Here is a 20707-nt window from a genome sequence, read left to right as displayed (position 1 = left end):
TATTTATACAAAAGGAAAATATTTCTAAATGTTGACAGCATGGATATAGATGACTCATGTTGTGATATACAAATACTTAGAGGAACAAACAACACAAATACTTTTTTAGGCCAGACACAAGCCCGACTTTAAATGACAGGGTACAGCTGTGAAATGGAGGGACAGCAACAGGTCAGGTCGGGGAGCCCTTCTACAGACTATCCGGAGAGAAAGGGCAATTTGCTGACAACCAGTGCTGGAGTGAAGCTCAACGATACAGTTTCACTCAACAGTAATACCACTCAGACCTAAGGCAGGAAAAACTAAGCACTGTTAAGAAGCGCCAAATAGAATTCTCAAGCTGTCACCAGGAGCCGAGTCCCATATTACCTGATTCCATGAAAATGTGGATTGGCCATATTTAGAAATGCTCACAGCAGGCAGGAATACGTTCAGATTCCTGCCACAGTATCAGGAGATGTCAATCACCACTTGTGTTTTTGTATGGTATTTGGTGGCCAAAGAACAAGGGTGCTATTATAATGAGTTTGTCCTGGCTTGGCCCCAGCACATGAATAAAACAATATTAAAAATCAGTTCTGCACTTTCTCAGGCAGATACATACCAGAGCAGTGGTTCTCAACCACTGTGCCCTGCCTCCCTCTACGAGGACAACTGGCAGTGTCTGCAGACAAGCTGCGTTGCCACAACATGGGGGCAGGATTACTACTGGCATCTGGGGGGTGTAGGTGATCTCCGAGGTCTGAGTCAACCCACCTCAGCCCAAGACATCCACAGTGTGCAGGTGAGACACTCAGAATGGGGAGTGCTGTTGCATTTGTGGCATGAGGGTGTGTTTGTCACTGCCTCTGTGAAGCCCCTCACGACCCAAGTATCAATTCTCAGAGATGACACCTGCTTGCAGAGGTCAGCAGGCGTAGGATGTGCACTGGAAAGAGATGGCATGGTTTGCTTTCTTTTCATTTAAAACGGCCAAGCACCCTGTAGATCCCTCTGGTTGTCACTGCCACCTCTGGGAATTATCTGTCGTTAAGAAAGCCAAACCCAGGGTACCTGGGCGCTGGGGCTTCTGCCTAGTTTGGCTTTCTTCTCCCTCCGCAACATGCACTGCGCCCCGTCGTGGACGGAGCAAGGCATTTGCGAAGCGGCGTTTTCCTGATGCCGCTCGTTTCGTGTGGATTAGAACGTTTGTTCTGGAAGAAAGTTGCAGATTTCCCAAGACTGGAAATAGGACCAGAGAGGGCAACTGGGCTTTTCTTTAAAAAGACTAGTCAAAGGGAGGGAGGGAGGGAGGGAGGGCGGCGGTAACCGCCACGTGGTCAGTTTTGCACAGACGAGTCGCCGGGCGAAGAAGGGAGAGCGGCGCCCGCAAACCGGAGGAGCGGCGGCAGGGCGCCGGGGCTTTCCTCAGGATGGCGCCGCAGCGGGGCCTCGCCGCAGGCGCACACGCCCCCCTCTCCATCCACAATGGCTTCTGGGAGCCTCGAGCGGTCGTTCGCAGGAGTCCCGCGACGTGGGAAGATGCCGGCCGGCGGGGACCGGCAGGAAAGGCCGGATTCCTGCCTTTTGTCTCCGGGCCGTCTGACCGTCAGCAGGGCGGCGAGCAGCCCAGGCCGCGGAGCTCCGTCACGGGCCCAGGATCCGCCGCGGGGCCGCCAGGCCACGCCCACTGGCACGTCTTTAAAAGACGTCGGCGCGCCTGGCCTGGGAGTCCCGAGTCCTTGCGCCGATTTTGTGCTGGAAGGTCGCCTTCTCCGTCCGTGGAGAGACCTCACGTCTCGGACTCAAGTGAGTAGGGGCTGTGGGGGCGACTTCGTCGTGCGTAGACCTCCCCTCTCGCGGCGCCCCGTACCCCCTTACAAGGAAGGGGTCCTCACCGGCTCCCCAACCTCAGGCTGCGCACCCGGCTCCGCCGGTCTTCTTGCTACGTCTCCACTCGTGTGCCCCGCGGCGCCCCCGTGTCCACCCTGGAGGCGCCCCAAACACCTGCTGCTCTGCGGAGCTGAGGCCGGTGGGGCCGGGGAAGGAATCCAGGGTGACCGTTAGCTTCTCCCTGCCGGCTTCCTCTGGGCCCAGGCGGAGTCAGGAGTTTCCGTCGCTGCTCCCCGCCTTGGAGGAATGCCGAGCCCCTTCCCCAGCCGCTGGCGCACGTGGGCTGGGTGCGCGTCTCGGGTTCTCCACGGCCCGAATGTGGCGTATACTGAGGGCCACCTCCCCCGGGCGGGTTTGATTCCCTGAGGGGTGAGTTGGGGGCTGCTGTTGCTCGCGGAGCCCCGAATGCTTTCTCTGCTGCGGCGCAAAAGACTCTGGCAACTCCATTGTGTGTTCTTTGCCCACCTGGAACCACGCGGGTGAAGCTGTCGGTTGCTACTGGATTTTCCAGAACTTTCTATCGCTCAGGGGTGTGTGTGTGTGTGTGTGTGTGTGTGTGTACACACAAAAATGATGGTTTTAAGAGGCTGCAACAGGTCCTGAAAATGGGAAATCGTCCAGGTTGCAAAGCTGGGTTCAGGCCCTCCCTGGTAGGCACCAGTCCCATCCCCTCCAACCCTAGGGCAGGGGAGGGCTTTCCAGGCAGGCCATCTCCTCCCTCTCCTAAGCCAGGGCCTTTGTTGGATACTGGTTTAAGGGGTTACTCAACGCGTTTAACCTGTTTGCTTGCAGTCTGCAAACCAGGCACGTTTTCTCTTTAGAATTGTTTTCGATGCAGAAAATTTCTTCAAGTGGTGGGTTTTTTAAGCTCTGCAAATGGGGATAGTCTGAAGTTCCTGTCTTTGGTAACTAATCGGTATCAAAGCGTCTTTCAAAACGTCAAGACTTTAATAGGACAGCCACAACTTTGATCATCTTTAACTTTTTGTTTTTGTTTATTTGGGAGAATGGCAGAAAGCAAAAATCTTACGTGCACTAGTTTAACCCCCAGATGGCTGGCAAGTCAGGAGCCCAGAACCCATCCGACATGGGTGGTACAGACCCAAATACTTGGGCTGCCCTCTTCTGCCTTCCCTAGAGCATTTCCAGGGAGCAGGGTAGCCCAGACTTAACCCAGTGATTGCACCACAACCCCTCTCCCACCATTCATGCTTATCAAGTAAGAGCTCAGGATGATGGATTTGAAAAGGGGGAATGTCAGAAGAACAAAGCTGTGCACAGAACCCTAAGTACTCCCTGGTGTTTGCACAGCCAGCTGGGCACAGCTCTCATGCTCACAGCCTCTAGCACCTTGGCAGTTTCTGTCAAGGTTCTTTGCGTTTTGTTGGCTCTGTCAGCCTTGCTGCCTTAGAGGCAGGATCAGAATGTCTTTAAAGGTGATTGCATCACATCCAAATATGGGTTAATAGGAGGACTGAGGGAGGGTGAAGGTTGCAGGTGTGGGTAACAGGTAATTTGACCCAGCAGTAAATATGTTAGCAGGTTTTGTTTGAAGTTTATCAGAAATGTTTAAGGGATCCTTCCAGATGTATCAATAAATATTAGTTAATGCTAGTCTGTGCTAAGTACTGTGATGAAAGCAATGCTGATTGGAGGCCTTTCCTGATTAAATTGTAAAAACAGTTGCAATTGAGGAAATTTTTTTTTATCCTAAAGCACTGTGTTACAGAGCAGAGCTCAGAGATAAGTGGGCAGCGTTTGGAGCCTAGATCCCCACACAAATCTGCCAGAAGAGCATTAGAAATCTGTATGTCTGATTTTTCTTAAGCCAAAAAACAGGTAACTCTAATGAAAAAGAGGAAACCCCAAGGGAACGTTGAGATGGCCTGGCAGGAAGGGGAGGCCAAAGCTGAGCAGGCCCACAGTGTCTCCTGGCCCTGGCCCTGGCCCATTGTTTTGATGATCACAGGCAATTTACCTTGATTCTCCCACCTCATTTACTTCATCCCTTAAAAGGGGTCCAAGCATGTTTCTTGCAGGGTTGTCATGAAACACCTTAGGAGAAAGTCCTGCTGAGCTTCTGAGAGGCTCCTTGTAATTAGCAATGTTCTGGGTAGTGTTGACTATGTGGAGGAGTGGGCATTGGCAAAGTCTGGTGTAGTAGAGAAATGACAGACTTCAACAGTGTCTGCCAGACCCTTCCTTCTACAGTTCTGCCTTTTGTAGACTATCACAGCCTTGCTAAGGCACTCTGGCATTTCCTGGGCTGGTATTTTCAGATGGTCTGTGAGCCTCTGAGAATGGAGATCCCAGATATCCTTGGGACTTGAAGGAATGTCTTTTTGTGTCAGTACTTCTGGCATTCCATAAGACTAAAAGACCCATTCTCATAGTATTTTTAAGTGCATAAAATAAGGCACATGGTGGTGAATGCAACAGTTTCGCAAATTTAAAGGAATCCATTGACCCTGAGTAAAGAACTCTGCTTTAGCATTGTTATAATTGGATTATAAAAGTGTCTGAGAGTTTCTTATTGTTAGAAATTTTATTGTGAGTCATAGAGAAACAACCAGTAAAAGCATTATCATGAATCGTTTGGACAGGTTGTCAGGTTCCTTGGTGTTTCATTTTCAGCTTCAGTGTGCCATTACTACAGCTACTAGTTTTATCATTAGTCTGACAAATAAGAAAAGGTCAGAATCAATGTAATACATTAGGGTTGTGTGAGGAATTAAAGGGACAGTAAGCAGTTAGGGTTTCTGGTGAAGTTACCTTTAAATGGTAGTTGTGCTTCTATCTTTTAAAATGTGAAAAACAGGGTTTTGCCCTATTTCCATGCTCTTCCTGGAGCAGGTTTTCCCTCTCGAGAGGGACCAGAGGGACAGAATCAACATACAATCCCCATTTATTTTTTTTTTAAAGATTCATTATTTATTTTTATTACAAAATCAGATACACAGAGAGGAGGAGAGACAGAGAGGAAGATCTTCCATCCGATGATTCACTCCCCAGATTAGCGCTACGGCCGGTGCTGCGCCATTCTGAAGCCGGGAACCAGGAACCTCTTCCAGGTCTCCCACGTGGGTGCAGGGTCCCAATGCATTGGGCCATCCTCGACTGCTTTCCCAGGCCACAAGCAGGAGCTGGATGGGAAGTGGAGCTGCCGGGAAAGCAGTCAAGGACAGCCCAAAGTCTTGGGATCCTGCACCCGCATGGGAGACCTGCAGGAATTTCCTGGCTCCTGGCTTTGGAGCGGCTCAGTTCCAGCAGTTGTGGCCGCTTGGGAAGTGAACCATCAGACAGAAGATATTCCTCTCTGTGTCTCCTCCTCTTTGTATATCTACCTTTCCTGTAAAAATAAATAAACTTAAAAAAAGAAAAAAAAAACTAGTACTCATTTCTGCTAATCTGGGCTAACTTCACTAGTGTTTACCTCAGCTTCGACATTCTCACTAATCCTATATCCTGATGTTACCACGTCACATTGAGCACAGCAAAATTCTCTACACAGATTTTAATCACTGCCTGCCAAAATCACGTATTGTAATTAAAATGCAACTATGTTATAAGCTGATGTGTCATGCAATACACTTTTTAGGATTTATTTATTTATTTTTATTGGAAAGTCAGCTATACAGAGAGAGGAGGAGAGACAGAGAGGAAGATCTTCTGTCTGATGATTCACTCCCCAAGTGACCACAACGGCCGGTGCTGTGCCGATCTGAAGCCAGGAGCCAGGAAATTCCTGCAGGTCTCCCATGCGGGTGCAGGATCCCAAGACTTTGGGCTGTCCTTGACTGCTTTCCCAGGCCACAAGCAGGGAGCTGGATGGGAAGCGGGGCTACTGGGATTAGAACCAGCACCCATATGGGATCCTGGTGCATTCAAGGTGAGAGTTTTAGCCGCTACACTATTATGCCGGGCCCCAAATGCCAGGTTTTTGTTGTAGTGGTTGGTGTGTGGGATTGGTATATGTAGGAAACTTACTAACAGTTTAATAGATGAGCCTTGGGTAGAAAGAAGGGATTCCTGTGCTGTGGTGTCAGTTTTTCACTCAAGGGTGAATCATTCTGTTTTGAATGACCTTATCCTATAGTGTTCTTTACAGAAAACTTACAGGAGTTCTGGGTTTACTTTTGAGATCAGTGACTTGAGTGGCCAGGCTAACTCCTGAACAGTCCCAGAGTGCTCCTGGAGGAAAAGAAGTTGAAATGTGTCATCTTGACATTTTGTCAGGTACTTTACACACCTAACAACCACCTATGAGAGAGTTCTCGTCCATTTTCATCTTCTGAGGAAAAAGTTGAGGCTCAGAGGCTGAGGAAGTTGCCCAGGTTCACAAAGCTGATAACTGATTTTCAAACTTAAGCTTTATGATTCTAATCTCCATGATCTGTTACACAAGAATGTTTTAAGAGATGGAGTTGTATGCTGCAGTTCCCATGGTATCAGAAAGTTGACAACAAGAAGCCATCTCTGTAAAAATAAACCAGACTTCCAAAAGCCTTTTCTATGTGCCTCCACATAATTGGTTATGGGGCATCACCTTTAGTTATTTATTCATTTTATCACTGAAGTAGAATTTCGAGAGAAATGGGCACCTTAAACCCTTTTACTCTCAGCTCCTAATTTAGTATTATATTAATGTTGTGACAGCTTCATAATCACTAAAGCACCACACAGTATTTACAAGTTATCTCTGTTCTGAAATAGTCACTTGAGATCAGAAATGAAGTCAGGAATTAGTTGGGTGAAGGAGGGAGGTAAGGGATGGGGGAGAAGTCAGGGGCACAGTGAAAGAGTACGTGACGGGTAGGGATAGAAGAGTGTGTATACTGATCAAACGATGGTTGTGAACACTATTAAACATTGAAGGCGAATACTGTAATTTGTGAAGTACCTACACCATGCAAGAACTTTTCTATCGGATTCTCTTAAAAACTCTTAGGAAGAAAATATGGTTATCTTTGGTTTATACATCAGAGAATTGAAAACTTAATTGACTGCAAGACCTAAATATCATGGCCTCACACGGAGTCATCTGAAAGGTCAGGTTGAGGAATTGACTTTGGGAAAAGCCACACAGAATGGGTGCCTGATCACTAAAACACCCCTGACTCAGCAATATGCACTGGGTCAAAAGGAAGTAGAGTAGGCAAGTAACTTGGGCAGCAGAGGACAAAAATGAAAAACAGGCATTGAATTAACTGTTATTTCCAGTTATCTTCAGCTCTGAAATCCTGCTCTTGCTGAAAATCTCTGTAATGGGGATGGATCTACTAAGTTCTGAGTAGTAGAACCCCTGCTCCTGCCCCTGGGTCTGGCTGGAGACTCATTGTTCATCACAGAAAATTCTTCCTTTTGGGAAACTGAGTAGTAGCCAGATTATAGTATGATAACAAAGACTTACATATAGTAAAACAATGGCAAGACTTCTGGAGGCATTTAGAAATCAGAGTTTATGGGAAGATTCACTCCAAGCCTGTAATGTTAGAGCAAACATCTGAAACATGCAGGCTTGAAATGCATGCATTCAGGCCATTCCAACAGCAAGGAAGTTGCTAAGTGTAGTACCAATGATACAACAATGACCTCTCTAGTTGTTTTTGCAGTTTCCAGTTTTTTCACTGGAAAATCAGGTAACGATACCACAAGGTGACTCAGATTGAGGCTGTACTTTTCCTCCATTGGCAGATTTTTGGATTGTGGGTAGTGACTTAACACTGAAGCATCAAGGAAAACATGAACATAGCTGCTCAGATTCACACCAAGCTTTGAATATATCGGTGTGTAAATATTACTGCTCAAATTCCTCCTAATGTTGAAAACCCACCAAACAAAATGGAGAAACAGAATAAACCTGTTTGATGCGTCTTACTGAGGTGTGTATAAGATGGGATTTCATTATGACCTTTGCCTTCTGTAAACACACAGGATTTGGGAAAGGCATGCAGCACCCGTTGCTCAGTGTCAATCCAATTTGCTATGGTGAGTGGCAGCTCTCAGGAAGTATTACAGCCAACTGCTCCTAGAAGAACTGAAGCCTTGTGTTTTTACACGCACAGCAATGCCCAGAATGACAGAAATGGAAGACGCTCAACTTCCTTCTGTCAATTTCAGGAACAGTTCATAGAGAGTCTACACAAAGGTATAAACCTGAACATTTTTGGACATCCACTACCATCAGTGGAACTGCTGTTTACTTGCAGTGTATCTTGGCATCCTAGGGAAAAAAGTTTGTGAGCGACTGATGAGCAGGTTTTTCTTTACAGTTTGTTGCTCTGTAGTTGTATTGTCTATGCATTCGTTGTTGGACTTGGCCCCTGGAGTACTGATGGCAGCGTAGGTAGTACAAAGTGCCCCCTCTATCTTCAACCTAACAGTTTCTAGATTCCTGCCAAGTAATTGTTCTCTTTGTTCTGTCTTCACAGTACCTCTGTGAGGTAGACAGAGCCACTTCTCTCCAGTTACAAGATGAGAAAACTAAACCCAAGACTGCATGATTGTTAAAATATTAGAGTTAATCTAGAGCTATCTAAACCAGTCAGCCTGCCCACCCTCCTTCTTCCATTATAAAATGTTTCAGGCACACAAATGACAAAGTACTAGTGAAACCCAAGTGTCCATAATCTAATTTAGAAATCCTAAATGGTGCTGTTGGTTTTTAAGCATCATTGTTTATATTATTTGCTTACATCACAGTAAAGGTGATTAAGAAACCCTCAGGAGATACCAGGCGTAGGCTCTGACGCAGGCATTCCACATCAGCGCACCAATTAGAGTCCCAGGAGCTCTGCTTTCAATCCAGTGCCAAGCTAATAAGCCTGGGAAGGCAGTGACTAATGGGGCCCAAATAGGTGGGCCCCTGTTAACCCACATGGGAGACCTGGATGGAGATACAGGCTCCTGTCTTTGGGCGTAAACCGGTACATGGAAGATCTCTTTCTGTTTGTATTTCCTACCTTGTAACTCTTTCAAATAAGTGAATCTTCTAAAAGCAATCCTTGGAAAGCCTGGCATTGGCATTTTGACACAGCTCTGCCCCTGATTCAGCTGCCTGCTGAATCATCTGGGAAGGCAGCAGTGGGCGGCCAAGTTCTGGGACCCCTGCCACCCATCTGTGAAACCTGGGTGGAGGGGTTTCTGGCTCTGGCCTGGCTCAGACCCTGTTGTTGGGGCTATTTGGACAGTGAACGGGAGGATTCTTTCTTTTTCTCTCTCCTCCCAACTCCGACACTTTGTCTTTCAAAAAATAAAATCAACAAACCTTTAACTAGGTGAAACGCTAAAAACTTTAACGTAGCTAACTATTCTTGTAGAGGTTGTAAAGATTGCAGATGCACCCCCCTTCCTCAAATAGCAGAAGCTTATAACAGGAAGTTGAGGGGCCAGCATGGTAACTAAATTTGCCTATCCTCCCTCTGCAACCGCCTGCATCCCCTATGTGTGCCAGTTCAAGTCCTGGCTGCTTCACTTCCAGTCCTGCTTCCTGCTTACAGCCTGGGAAAGCAGCAGAGGGTGGCCCAAAGCCTTACGACCTTGTTCCTGTGTGGGAGACCCAGAAGAGGCTCCTGGCTGCTGCCCCTGGATTGGCTTAGCTCCAGTCATTGTCGTTTGGGGAGTGAACCAGCAGATGGAAGATCTTTATGGCTCTTCTCTGTGAATCTGTATTTCCAATAAGATAAATAAATCTTAAAACAAGAAAAACAGGAAGTTGGATGTTGTGCAATTTAATTTTTCCTGCATTCTGACACATTAGGCTGGTGTCATACAACAGAGTTGACTTATACCGAGTGATTTTAATGTAACCCAGAATAACATAGAAGAGATATATCCTCCTTTAGAAAAGCAAACAAATCCATGTTGCTCTTCAGAGGCATGGAAGAGAATAATACAAAGCAACTATGTTTTTAAGAATGTATTTTTAGGGTCTGGTGCGGTAGCTTAGTGACTTAAGTGGTGGATGCATGCACCAGGATCCCCTATGGGCGCTGGTTCTAATCTTGGCAGCCCTGCTTTCCCATCATGCTCCCTGCTTGTGGCCTCAGAAAGCAGTCGAAGACAAAGCCTAAAGCCTTGGGATCCTCATGCACCTGCATGGGAAACCTGGAAGAAGATCCTGGCTCCTGGTTTCAGATTGGTGCAGTTCTGGGATCAGCGCAGCTCTGGCTGTTGTGGCTATATGGAGAGTGAAATCAGTGGATGAAGTTTTTTTTTTTTTTTTCTGTTTTTCCTCCCTATAAATCTGTCTTTTCAATAAAAATCTTTTTTAAAACCATGTATTTTTAGAGTTACTTGGAGACAGCCTCATCTGACCTCAGTCTTGATAGAATTCTAGCTCATTATTGATGATTGCTCCAAAATAACATGTGGGATGAAAGTAACCCGGTGGATATATTTTTCATGCATTGAAATGCTTTAGTAACAGAAATGCCTTGGCAAGTGGAGGCATTTGAGAGCCAGCTGGTGTTTGGGATCCAACATGAGTAATTGTAGTGCCAGGGTTGGACTTCTGTTTTTCCCAAAAATTGCCAGAGGTCTGTCATATCTCTGAGATTCCAGCACTCTGGCAACTTTGGAGTCAAGGGACAAAGTCTGTATCACTAATTACACTCCAAACAAGCTATTGCAGGCTGCTGGAGCCAAAGCTGTGTGTCTTGGGTTTTGGGTTTTATAGTCAAGCTCATGTTTCACCCTGGATTTAAACAATGGAACACCTGTCTCCAGGGGAGGGAGTAAACAATTTATGTAATTACAGAATAAAGCTTTTTGTCTGGCTGTTGCAAGGTAATGAACCTATGTCCGTGTCTTCATAGTCATGTATGAACTTTACTTGAATGACTTTGCTTGTATCTGTATAAAAGAAGGTTACTGTGTTACTGATAACTAGTCATACCTCTCAGATCTTTGTGTGTGGGGTGTTAATGGTTTTTGTTCAAGAAACAGGAGCTCAAATCCCTGATGCCTTTAAAAGGAATTTATTGGCTCATATAACTGTGTAGGATAAAATGAGGAACAGCTCATCTAAGCTCAATTTAACAGAATTTAAGCTTGAAAGACCTTAAACCTGTCTTTGTTTTTCTCTATGTTGGTTTCATTGTTAAGTTCTTAGAGTGTTCATGTTATTGTTCTTACACACCATTCTTACAGTGTTGATAGCTACTGGCTCCTCCACTTTGGTATGCACAAAGTTCTAAATCAGGCCTTGGAGTTCATTTTCACTGAACTGGATTAGGTTTATGCGCATTCCTTTTTGCCAACAGTTGCTGCAAGAAGAGGGATTGGGCAGTGCTCTTATTGCCCATGGCTAAGCCACGTATCCAGCCTGGGACTGCTATGGTTTGAGTGCTTTGTCTGCTCCGAGCTCCTGTTGAAAGTAGTTTTCAATACAGCCGTGCTTGGAGGTGGATCCAAACAGGGAGAGTTTAGTATAATGGATTAACAACACTACAAAAAGGGCATGCAGTATGATTTTTACTTTTGGGGTTGACTAAAGGGAAGGAGGGAGGTTTTACATTTTTTATAAATTTTATGGTACAATTATGAGGGGTCTGAGATTCCCCCCACCACTACCAAGCTCTCACTCCCGCCTTGACTGATTTTCTCCATATTGTTATAATAGTATACTTCATATCTGTTGTTGACCTTACTTCATGGCTTCTCACTTAAGGGATTGTATAGTGATGGAGTAATAGAGACTGCCATATCCAGATGTGAAGATACAATGCAATATGCATTCCTACTTTCAAATCAAAGATGGACTCCCAATGAAACTGTTGGACATGTCTAAACAATGGGATGCTGGATTGTCTGACATTGTCTGTACCAGCAGTGTCGGCACACTTAAATAACAGACTGATGGAATTATAACTTGTTATGAACTGGTGCTTTTTAAATTATGTTCGACTGTTGGTTTTGTTTTGGCTTCTAAGTACAGACTGATTCTTCAACAAAACAATTCCACTACTCAAGTCATTGGTTCTCATGCCACTCACATGGCTGACCTGGATTGAGTTCCTGCTGGCTTCAGCTCCAGACCATCCAGCTGTTGTGGCAGTTGACAGATTGAACTTAATATTAACACTCGCTCTCCATCATTCTCCATGTCAGACTCCACTGGAGTGCCTGGGCTCAAATCACAGCCCTGGCTCCCTATTCCAGCTTTGTACTGATGTGATTCCTTGAAGGCAGATGACAGCTCAGCTACTTGAGCTTCCACCCACACATGGAGCTACGGGTTAAACACTGCTGGCTATCACCCTGACCCATCTCTAGCAGATACAGACATCTGAGGAGTGAACTAGTAGGTGAAAGATACCTCTGCCCTTCCCCCATCTGTGTGTATGTGTCTTAAGAAAAAGTGTGAAAGAGGGGCAGTCGGTTGTTTCTGTGGAAGAAATGATGAGGAACCTGTTTCCAAAAGAGGCAGTGGTGAAATCTCTGGAGTCTTCTTTTGAAATGTCCTTTTGTTAATATGCAGGAAATTGTTGGGTGTTGGATTATCCATGAGTCAGTATGGGATTTCACCACCTACCCTTTGATTTTAAGGACTGGAGATTCTTGTACTTTGCTGCTTCGGCAGCACTCCTTTCTGTTTTTGTTAGAAAAGAATTCTCACTGTTTTTAATCCAGTGTCTCCTTAGAGAGGCAAGCAGCAGCCTAAGTCCATTTAGGAGCAAAGGGCTGCCAATTATCACTCCCAGAGGGAAGAAGACGGCAGGGCAAAAGGGGTCATTTTACTTTTGCTTGCTTGCTGGTATACTGCATGCTTTCTTGGTAGTAGCACAGGTTTCTGTATTGTCTGAGGCACTTGTGGGTGCTGACCATGAGAAGCAGGCATTTTAAACTCTGTCCAGGTAGATCAGCGTTCTGAGAAGGGAAGAAAACGTGGGCCCTATGTCAGTAAGATAGCCTAAGTAAACTCCAACTGAACCATCAGGCTACAAACAACTCCTGTGCCAAGAATGTCATAGTGCATTCTGCGTGGCCCAAAAGACCTGTGAAAGGAAAATCCTATTGTTGGACAAACTAGTTGACCTTAGGCTTAGTGAAGCAGAGAACTAAATCACAACCATATGTGTGGCTATTTATTGTGGTCCTGGCAGACTCATGCTTGCATTTATTCCAGTCTCAGACACAACTACTTATGCAGTAATTATACACTAGTTCAAAAGACAAATACAAAACTTCTTTCAGGGCAACATTCTTTCTTTCTGCTTAGAAAGTGTGTCATAGCCTGTGTTATGTTAAATGTCAAGAATTTAGTGCAGTGTTGTAACAACGAATTAAATGTTAAACCTTTGATGCAAGGTGAGGATCTTCTGCTTACTTTAAAAAATGTTCAGCTGGAGTATTAGGAAGACTCTGTTTGCCTTTTCACTCCCCGTACTTCTTAACCCCTGTTTCTAGTGTCTGTTTTCTGCCTGGTAACCTGTACTGTTGAAGTGCATGACAAGCCAGTTTCCTCACTACAGTGCTGTAATGTGAGAGAAGAGGTTCTATTGGAGGAACTCAGGCCTTTGAAAGATGTGGTTAAAGTGATTCATAAAGAAAATCTGCAGCTGTCACAGAATTTACACAGCCCCCTAGGGAGCTTGTCAGTAAAGAGTGGTCAGAGTAAACCATTCTAATGAGTCCTTGGTCCCTACAGCATGCCCGTCTGGGGAGGAGGAAACAAGTGTGGGGCCTGCGGCAGGATCGTGTACCATGCGGAAGAGGTGCAGTGTGATGGGAGGAGCTTCCACCGCTGCTGCTTCCTTTGCAGTAAGTATCATTCTGTGCTGCAACTTTCAGAATATGTGTCAAAAGCTTCAATTTTCTGATTTAAGAAGTGAAGTTTTTCTGGTGGAGATGGATAGTGGTTTTGAGATGCACAAGTGGTTTTACCTGTCAGTCCTCTAAGGTGGTAGTAAGTGTTGAGGCTAACAGTCAGGACAGGAGGATGCCCTTACTCTGTGTCCCTGTAGCTCTTGGCCTTCAGCTTACCATTTGGCATTCATTTAGTTATTGTATCTGTCCCCTTTGCTTTCTTGAGACTCACCAACAGTTTCTGGCACATTCTAAGGGTGTGGCTGTAGGCTTTTAGTAAATGACACTCTTGCTTTCTTCTCTAGTTGGTTCTTCTTTGAAGACTTGCTTGTTACTGTACTCATAAATTGAAAGTGAACTATCCTGAGGTCAGATTTTATCTTCTCTGGCAGTGATTGTCCATAGTTGTGGCTACTTATATTCTTAATTTGAGGGACACGAGTTAGATATGCCCCAGGAGCAAATTAGGAAGTACTGCAGTATATACATGGACAATCTGGCATAGACAGAACATGAAATTCTATCTGCCCATGTGGTGCAGACAGTAAATGCCTGACTATACTAGACACTGAGCAGGAGAGCTGCCAGCTCTCAGCACATTCTGACATTTTCACTTTCAAGACAGTAAAGAGGCAGCATACCAGGGTGCCTGTCATGTGAATCACAAGATGATTAACAATTTTCTTTGATGAGAGATTAGGCAGAGGAAGCCACCTGTAGTGCAAATACCTGCTCTACTCACATTGTAGTTAAAATGATGAACTGTTATAAATCCAGTGGCATTAAGAAAGAACCCTCAGGAAAACCTTGCAGTGTCCCCCTCTTCATTTTGAGCTGTCTGGACTCTTTAGTTTCATATATAACAAAACATTGCATGCTGAGAAAATAAATATACCACAAACAAATAGCTTCCATAATAGCTACTGTTCCTCAGATTTGGTTTAACCAATTTTTTGTTACTTAAAAATTTTTTCAGCAACTTTGTAATCAAGAAAGCAAACAGAAATACAGCTACTTTGAAAACAGTTGCTTAACCTAAAGTCAGTATTTACTAAATGCCAAGTTTTGTACTAGTCCTTAATATTTGTTTCTGCTAACTAAAGCCTTTAAAGGAGATAATTCAGAGTGGGCTGTGATTTCTACAGAGAATGGGAGGAACTGGGGGAAGATGGGTGCTTATGTAGTGTAAGTTTCACATACCCAAACATGACTTGGCTAACAACTTATTATAAAGTAATTTTATACTTAGATTTATTCTATCCACTAAGGGTATCTGTAGTTTGGCTATAGTATAGTTCTAGGCTACTTATATCTTTAAGCAAATTCAGCACTTTTGAGCCTTAATAAGTTAGTTCCAAAAACCAAGATTCCATTCCAATACAATACTTCCAGATTTCTTTTATGTCAGCCAGCTTGATTTCTGTTCCCATTTGCTTTCCTCCCTAGAGAAAATCTCTTTCCCTGCACTCATCTTTGATTTCCAGTTGCCCAACTATGCTACCAGCAGATTCGCTTATGTTGTACTATTTTTCTTAAGCTTAACTGAAGTTTTAGAAAGTGAAATAATGTCTGGATAAAACATGATGACATTTGGCAGTTTTGTGAAGTGGGATCCATGGAAATGTCTTGTGGTAAGAAATCCATCAAGAAAGAATGCATTATTCTCCTTTGGGAAGGGAAAACAAAAGTCAACTTTAAATCCCTTGATAAATTTCAGACATGCTTATCACTGTTGGAAAAATCTGTGGGAGATGAACAAACCTTACTTTCCCCACTGTAGATTAAGTTTTACATCTAGGATTCTAGTTTTTGTTCCTGAAGGGTGCTTTTTGGGTGGGATGGGCCACAGAAGCAAGACCTCCACGGCACTTAGATAAGCCTTCTGTGGTAGGTTATGGTTTAACAATGCCTGGTAGAGAGACTGAAAACACTGCTGTGGGTACGAGTGAGACACTGTTTTATTCTTTTTGTTCATGTAATTATAGCTGTCTAGAACTTCTCTCCCTTCTGGAAGGTTTGCTGGATGTTAATATTGAGATGTTTCTGAACCATTTATCATACTCTTAGAGGAAGATACACACTCTGCAAATGCAGCTATCAGCCCAGATGATGATGTGGCTGTGGGAAACCACAGGGTTAAACTAAGACTGTGCCTGTGCTCCCACTGCGTAAGAAAGAGTGTCACTGAAACATATGTGAAGCCTAACTTTTCCTTCCTTAGTGGTTTGCAGGAAAAATTTAGATAGCACAACAGTGGCAATTCACAATGAAGAGATCTACTGCAAATCCTGCTATGGAAAGAAGTATGGCCCCAAAGGCTACGGTTATGGCCAGGGTGCTGGCACGCTGAACATGGACCGGGGTGAGAGACTGGGCATCAAACCAGAGAGGTAAGATAGGAGAGCATCTATCACTATGAGAAATAAATTTTAACAGTGTGAGCTGGTGGCAGGAACCAAGGAGTTCAGATTTGTAGCTCACAAAATATGACTCAAATTTTCTAACATAAATCACCAACTATCCAGGTTCAAAATGTGATGATTTGAGGCCCAGCAAAGTTACTATTTGGTGTTTTCTGGTTATGGCTTTACAGTTTCCCAGGAGCTATCAAGGAGACCTTGTGGTCTCAAAAGCAATTTAAATTTACTTTCATTTCACACCATTTTGGAGACCAAATGTTACAAAATTTGGCCATGGAGAAACATATATGAATAGTTTTTTTCTCATGTGCAAGTAAGCAGTCTGTGAAAATTTCTCCCTGCTTTTTTGTAAGAATTATTTCTCCAGAAATGGCTTTCCTCAAATAGATTAAGAATTGGAATTGTTCACTGTGGGTTTTTTTTTTTTTGAGAGAAAACACTGTTAAACTTTAATTAAGGCTTTGGTACCAAAGTATCGAAACACAAAGTCTATTAAAATTTATCACATTTAGGTTAAATGATTTATTTAGAATTCTGTCTTAATTTTTTTAAGAGGCCCAAATTGATGTAATATGCCAATGAAATGGCCTTTCCTTGAACAATACCATAAATCATGTCAGATTTATCCTAGAAGTCCTACAAGATCAGGTTTCCTTTCGCACTTAAGAGCAGATTGCAACACAGAATAATCCACTTGCACAAAGTCACAGTATTGGTTCATCATAAAGCCTGGAATTTTAACCAGGTTAATTTGAAAGCTCATGATTTAAAACAAGGCATGTTACATACAGCTTGGCTGGAGTAATGATTTACCATGCGTGGAGTGACTCCTGTCTACTGAATATTTCACTCTGCAGGGTAGCTAGAGCGAGGATTTAAAGTGATGCCTATGGGCTCTTCTTACTGTGACACTGGCCACACTGAGACTTGTTTTCCAAGAATCCTTTCTTAAGGACCCTGCACACTGGCCTGGACCACCCTTTTGGCACCTGCTTTCATAACAGTTGTGAAGCCTAAACAAGTTGACAAGCATTTTCTGGACAGGCAGTATTAAGTGGGCAAGAACATTTTCACTGAAGTGGACCTACATTTTTCAGCTCAGGTTCACTAATTAAACACCTGAGCCCCCATGTCTTCATATGTAGTAAGAGGTAACAAACTTCAGTATTTTGAAGATAGATGGGTGATAATCAAGTTCTTGTTGATATGACTGATGGATTTGGGAATTCTACATGAGAATCTTGTAATGCTAAGAGTTAAGCTTTTAAAGATCACTTAAAGTTAAGTATCTATAGGCTGTAGAAAATTTGGGAAACTATGCTCACATTAGGACACCTGGAGAAATCTGAAGTACTACTTTGGACTGGTATTGGTAGTGAGAATAAATGGTTCAAAAAAACCAAGAGTATTACAATGTAGGGATGAACATGCTGAAAATGTATGAGAAAGCACTAGAGTCAACTGTTTTATGAAGAAATATTCTAAAATTACAATTTTGAAACACTTTTTCCACTAGGAAGAATGTTGTAGCAAAGCATCAACTGTCACAGTGTACCTTATGTGATTAATTAATAAGATTGTAAAAAGGCCTTTAAGTCTTAAAGTCCTCCCCTGTCTCCCCAGGGGGTTTGTTGCTTACATTGTAGGTACAAACTACTTCGGTGAATATGGAAAAATTCCTACTATGATGACAACTGCAGTTTACCCAGAGATATTTGAATAGTGATTAAAAATATTACTGTATCCAGAGGAAAGCTAAACAGATACACTAGGCAAGTGTCCTAACATATTTTCCCCTAAGCAAAATTTACTTACTTCTTGCTATTCAAAGCTTACTGAGAAAGTAAGCAATCTAAAGCAGATTTAGCTTCCCTAGTTATTGACTGCTTAAGACAGTTGACCTATTTGCAGAATTGGATAACTGTGAAAGGCTAGCTGTGATGCCAATGGTGTTAATATCAATCTGGGGTAAATGCACTGTAATAGATGTCTAAAAAATCCGTATTTAACACTTTGGGATTTAAATGAGTTGTTTAGACTCTGACAACTATGGCAATCTCTAAGATTTTCATCTGGCTTTCTTTAATAATGAGCCTACATGCAGATAGGTCATAGTATCTTGAGCTAGCACCTGAAATTATTTGCTACTTTTCCTTTTAACCTGCACTAGCCTCTGACTTTCAGACAGCATTGCAGTTCTGCCATTCCTTCCTTGTGGACTTCAAGGCATTTTGGAAAAAAAAATTTTTTTCCCTGTTTCCACAAGCATTCAACCTCACAGACCTACAACAAACCCAAATACTTCCAAGTTTGCCCAGAAATATGGAGGTGCTGAGAAGTGCTCCAGATGTGGGGATTCTGTGTATGCTGCTGAGAAGATAATTGGAGCTGGAAAGGTAAAATGTTATATTGAGTAACAGTAAATGACTTCTGACATTTAAAGGAAGTTTGTCATAAGCTAAATTGTTAGAAACCTGCATGGAATATGCGCGTTAGTATGTGGTGTAGGCTGTTCATCTGGCATGTGGTCTTTGAACAGTCACCCTGTATCCTATTGGAACTATAATGTTTGTCACCCAGGAAAGTAGTAGGCAGTCTTTAAGTGTCACACTGGCTTTGAGGCAAGATCTAGGGTTGTGTAACATTCCCCAGCCTATGGAATGAAGCTTATACCTTTTGTAAGTGACCTAGAATAGAAGACCCGAAAAAGAGGGTCTCAACTTCTAATTGTTTCCTGACCCCAGTAGTCAGGAACTTGCATTGGGTTGGCCCTCCCTGTCGCTTATCATAACTTCTAAGTTATACTACAGGGAGCTGGTCTTCTGATGCAAATAGCCAAGCTGCCACCAGCTACACCAGTATCCTATACTGGTTTGAGTCCCAGCTGTCCTGCTTCCCACCCAGCCCCCTACCTACGTGCAAAAGCAGTGAAAGAGGGCCACTTGTGTGGGAGACCAGAAGGAATTCCCACCTCCTGGCCTTGGACTGTTCCTGCCCCAGCTACTGGGGAGTGTGAGCCAGCCTATCAATGCTCTCTCCCCATAACTGCTTTTCAAATAAATTGTGAAATACTGCAGGAAACACGCCTCTAAGTGTGCTACATCTGTTGTTTCTAGCCCTGGCACAAAAACTGTTTCCGATGTGCAAAGTGTGGCAAGAGTCTGGAATCAACAACTCTGACCGAGAAGGAAGGTGAAATCTATTGTAAAGGTAAACTACACCGTTGATCACGTGAACACCTCTCACTGGCTACAGGTCTATCAGATTCCACAAGCATTAAGCAAAAGTACTACTCCAAAAATAAGGAAAAGAAACCATGTTATTGGCTATTAGAAAATAAAGGAACTAGGGGCAGATACTGTGGTGCAACACGTTAAGCCACTGCTTGAGATGTTCAAATCCCATTTGCGAGTTTTAGTCGCAGCCTAAGCTGCAGGCTCTGATCCGTGTCTTACACATCTGGGAAGCACCAAACAGTGACACAATTTCTTGATTCCCTGACAGGCACACTGGAGATGCAGATGGCATTTCTTAGCCTCCAGTTTTAGCCTGGGCTCAGCTCCGGCCATTGTGGGTCTTTTGGAGAAGTGAACCAACAGATAGAAAACCTATAAATCACTCAATCTTAAAAGCCAGAGATGTTTACAAATGATGGAAAATCTAAGGCAATGCCTATTACTGTCACTTAAAACTGTTCATAAATAAAAACATCAGATAACTTCATCATTGAAGTTAAGCATATGATTATAACCTACCCAGTCTTTTATGGTTGCTACACAAAGGGGCCATAAGCCTGAGCATTGTGGAAATAGTCCCTTGAACTTGTTTTCATAACTTGCAGATACTTAAAAGCTCATTTTATATCTTAGATGAATTGAACTTTTTGACCTAGTCAAGGGTAGTAAAGCTTAATAGACTTGCACTAATTCTCCTTTTTCTTTTCTAGGATGTTATGCAAAGAACTTCGGGCCCAAGGGATTTGGTTATGGTCAAGGAGCAGGAGCCCTTGTTCATGCTCAGTAATGGTGCAAGCACAGAACCAAGCAATACACACCAAGAAGCTCTTCATAGAAATCTACACACAAATAATCTTCTAACACTAAACCACTGTGAGAATCTGCCAGCATTAAGTACTGTGTATTGCTCTGTACTTAGGATGGCTGCTTGTAAGAAAGCAGTGTATCATTTTGCTTTATTGACCAGCATTTTCAAGAACTATTCCCTTATTTTCAATAAAATTTCACCTCGATATGGATGTGTGGTATTTTTAACTTTTTGGAGGAACTGCTGTGACTTACTAGGGGAAGATTATTTAGACTTCTGTCTCATTTGTTGCAAGAATCAACCCCATTACCCAGCTGACCTCCGACTGTGCTCGAGGTGGTGAAAGGCTGGTGCTCTACTCACCTTGCAGGTGTCTCAGGAGAGTTGCTAGGCAACAGCATTGCCCTGCTGGCTTCAAAGAGCTGCCCACTATTGTTGCAGTTTTTCTTCAGAGCAGTTTCCTGAGGTACAACTTACACTGTGTTAGAATTACCTTGAGTATTAACGTGCAGATAGGAAGGGCCCTCAGAAGCAGAATCTTAGGGGCAGGGCCATAGAAGACC

The 20707-nt window shown here is 43.6% G+C and overlaps 1 protein-coding gene across 2 annotated transcripts; it reads left to right on the top strand.

Moving 5' to 3' along the window:
* Positions 1-539: 539 nt before the first annotated feature.
* CSRP2 (cysteine and glycine rich protein 2) lies at positions 540-20346 on the top strand. 2 transcript variants are annotated; one of them, XM_058673566.1, is made up of 6 exons: positions 540-784; positions 13523-13635; positions 15902-16070; positions 18367-18496; positions 19217-19310; positions 20047-20346. In XM_058673566.1, the coding sequence occupies exons 2-6, from the start codon at positions 13524-13526 to the stop codon at positions 20121-20123; spliced, it is 582 nt and encodes a 193-aa protein (XP_058529549.1). In that variant the 5' UTR covers positions 540-784; position 13523; the 3' UTR covers positions 20124-20346. The 2 variants fall into 2 exon arrangements, with proteins under 2 accessions (XP_058529549.1, XP_058529548.1); XM_058673565.1 differs by lacking the exon at positions 540-784 and adding an exon at positions 1637-1788.
* Positions 20347-20707: the final 361 nt, after the last annotated feature.

The sequence above is a fragment of the Ochotona princeps genome, chromosome 15 (genome assembly GCF_030435755.1).
Source record: "Ochotona princeps isolate mOchPri1 chromosome 15, mOchPri1.hap1, whole genome shotgun sequence".
Taxonomy (NCBI): Eukaryota; Metazoa; Chordata; class Mammalia; order Lagomorpha; family Ochotonidae; genus Ochotona; species Ochotona princeps.
This window is presented reverse-complemented; position numbering and strand designations above follow the sequence as displayed.

Bases quoted from the DNA above. Each gene is read 5' to 3' on its own strand.
- CSRP2 (XM_058673566.1), top strand. From the start codon at position 13,524: ATGCCCGTCTGGGGAGGAGGAAACAAGTGTGGGGCCTGCGGCAGGATC. The intron at 16,071-18,366 runs GTAAGATAGGAG...TGTTTCCACAAG, and splicing joins CTGGGCATCAAACCAGAGAG to CATTCAACCTCACAGACCTA. The intron at 19,311-20,046 runs GTAAACTACACC...TTTCTTTTCTAG, and splicing joins AGGTGAAATCTATTGTAAAG to GATGTTATGCAAAGAACTTC.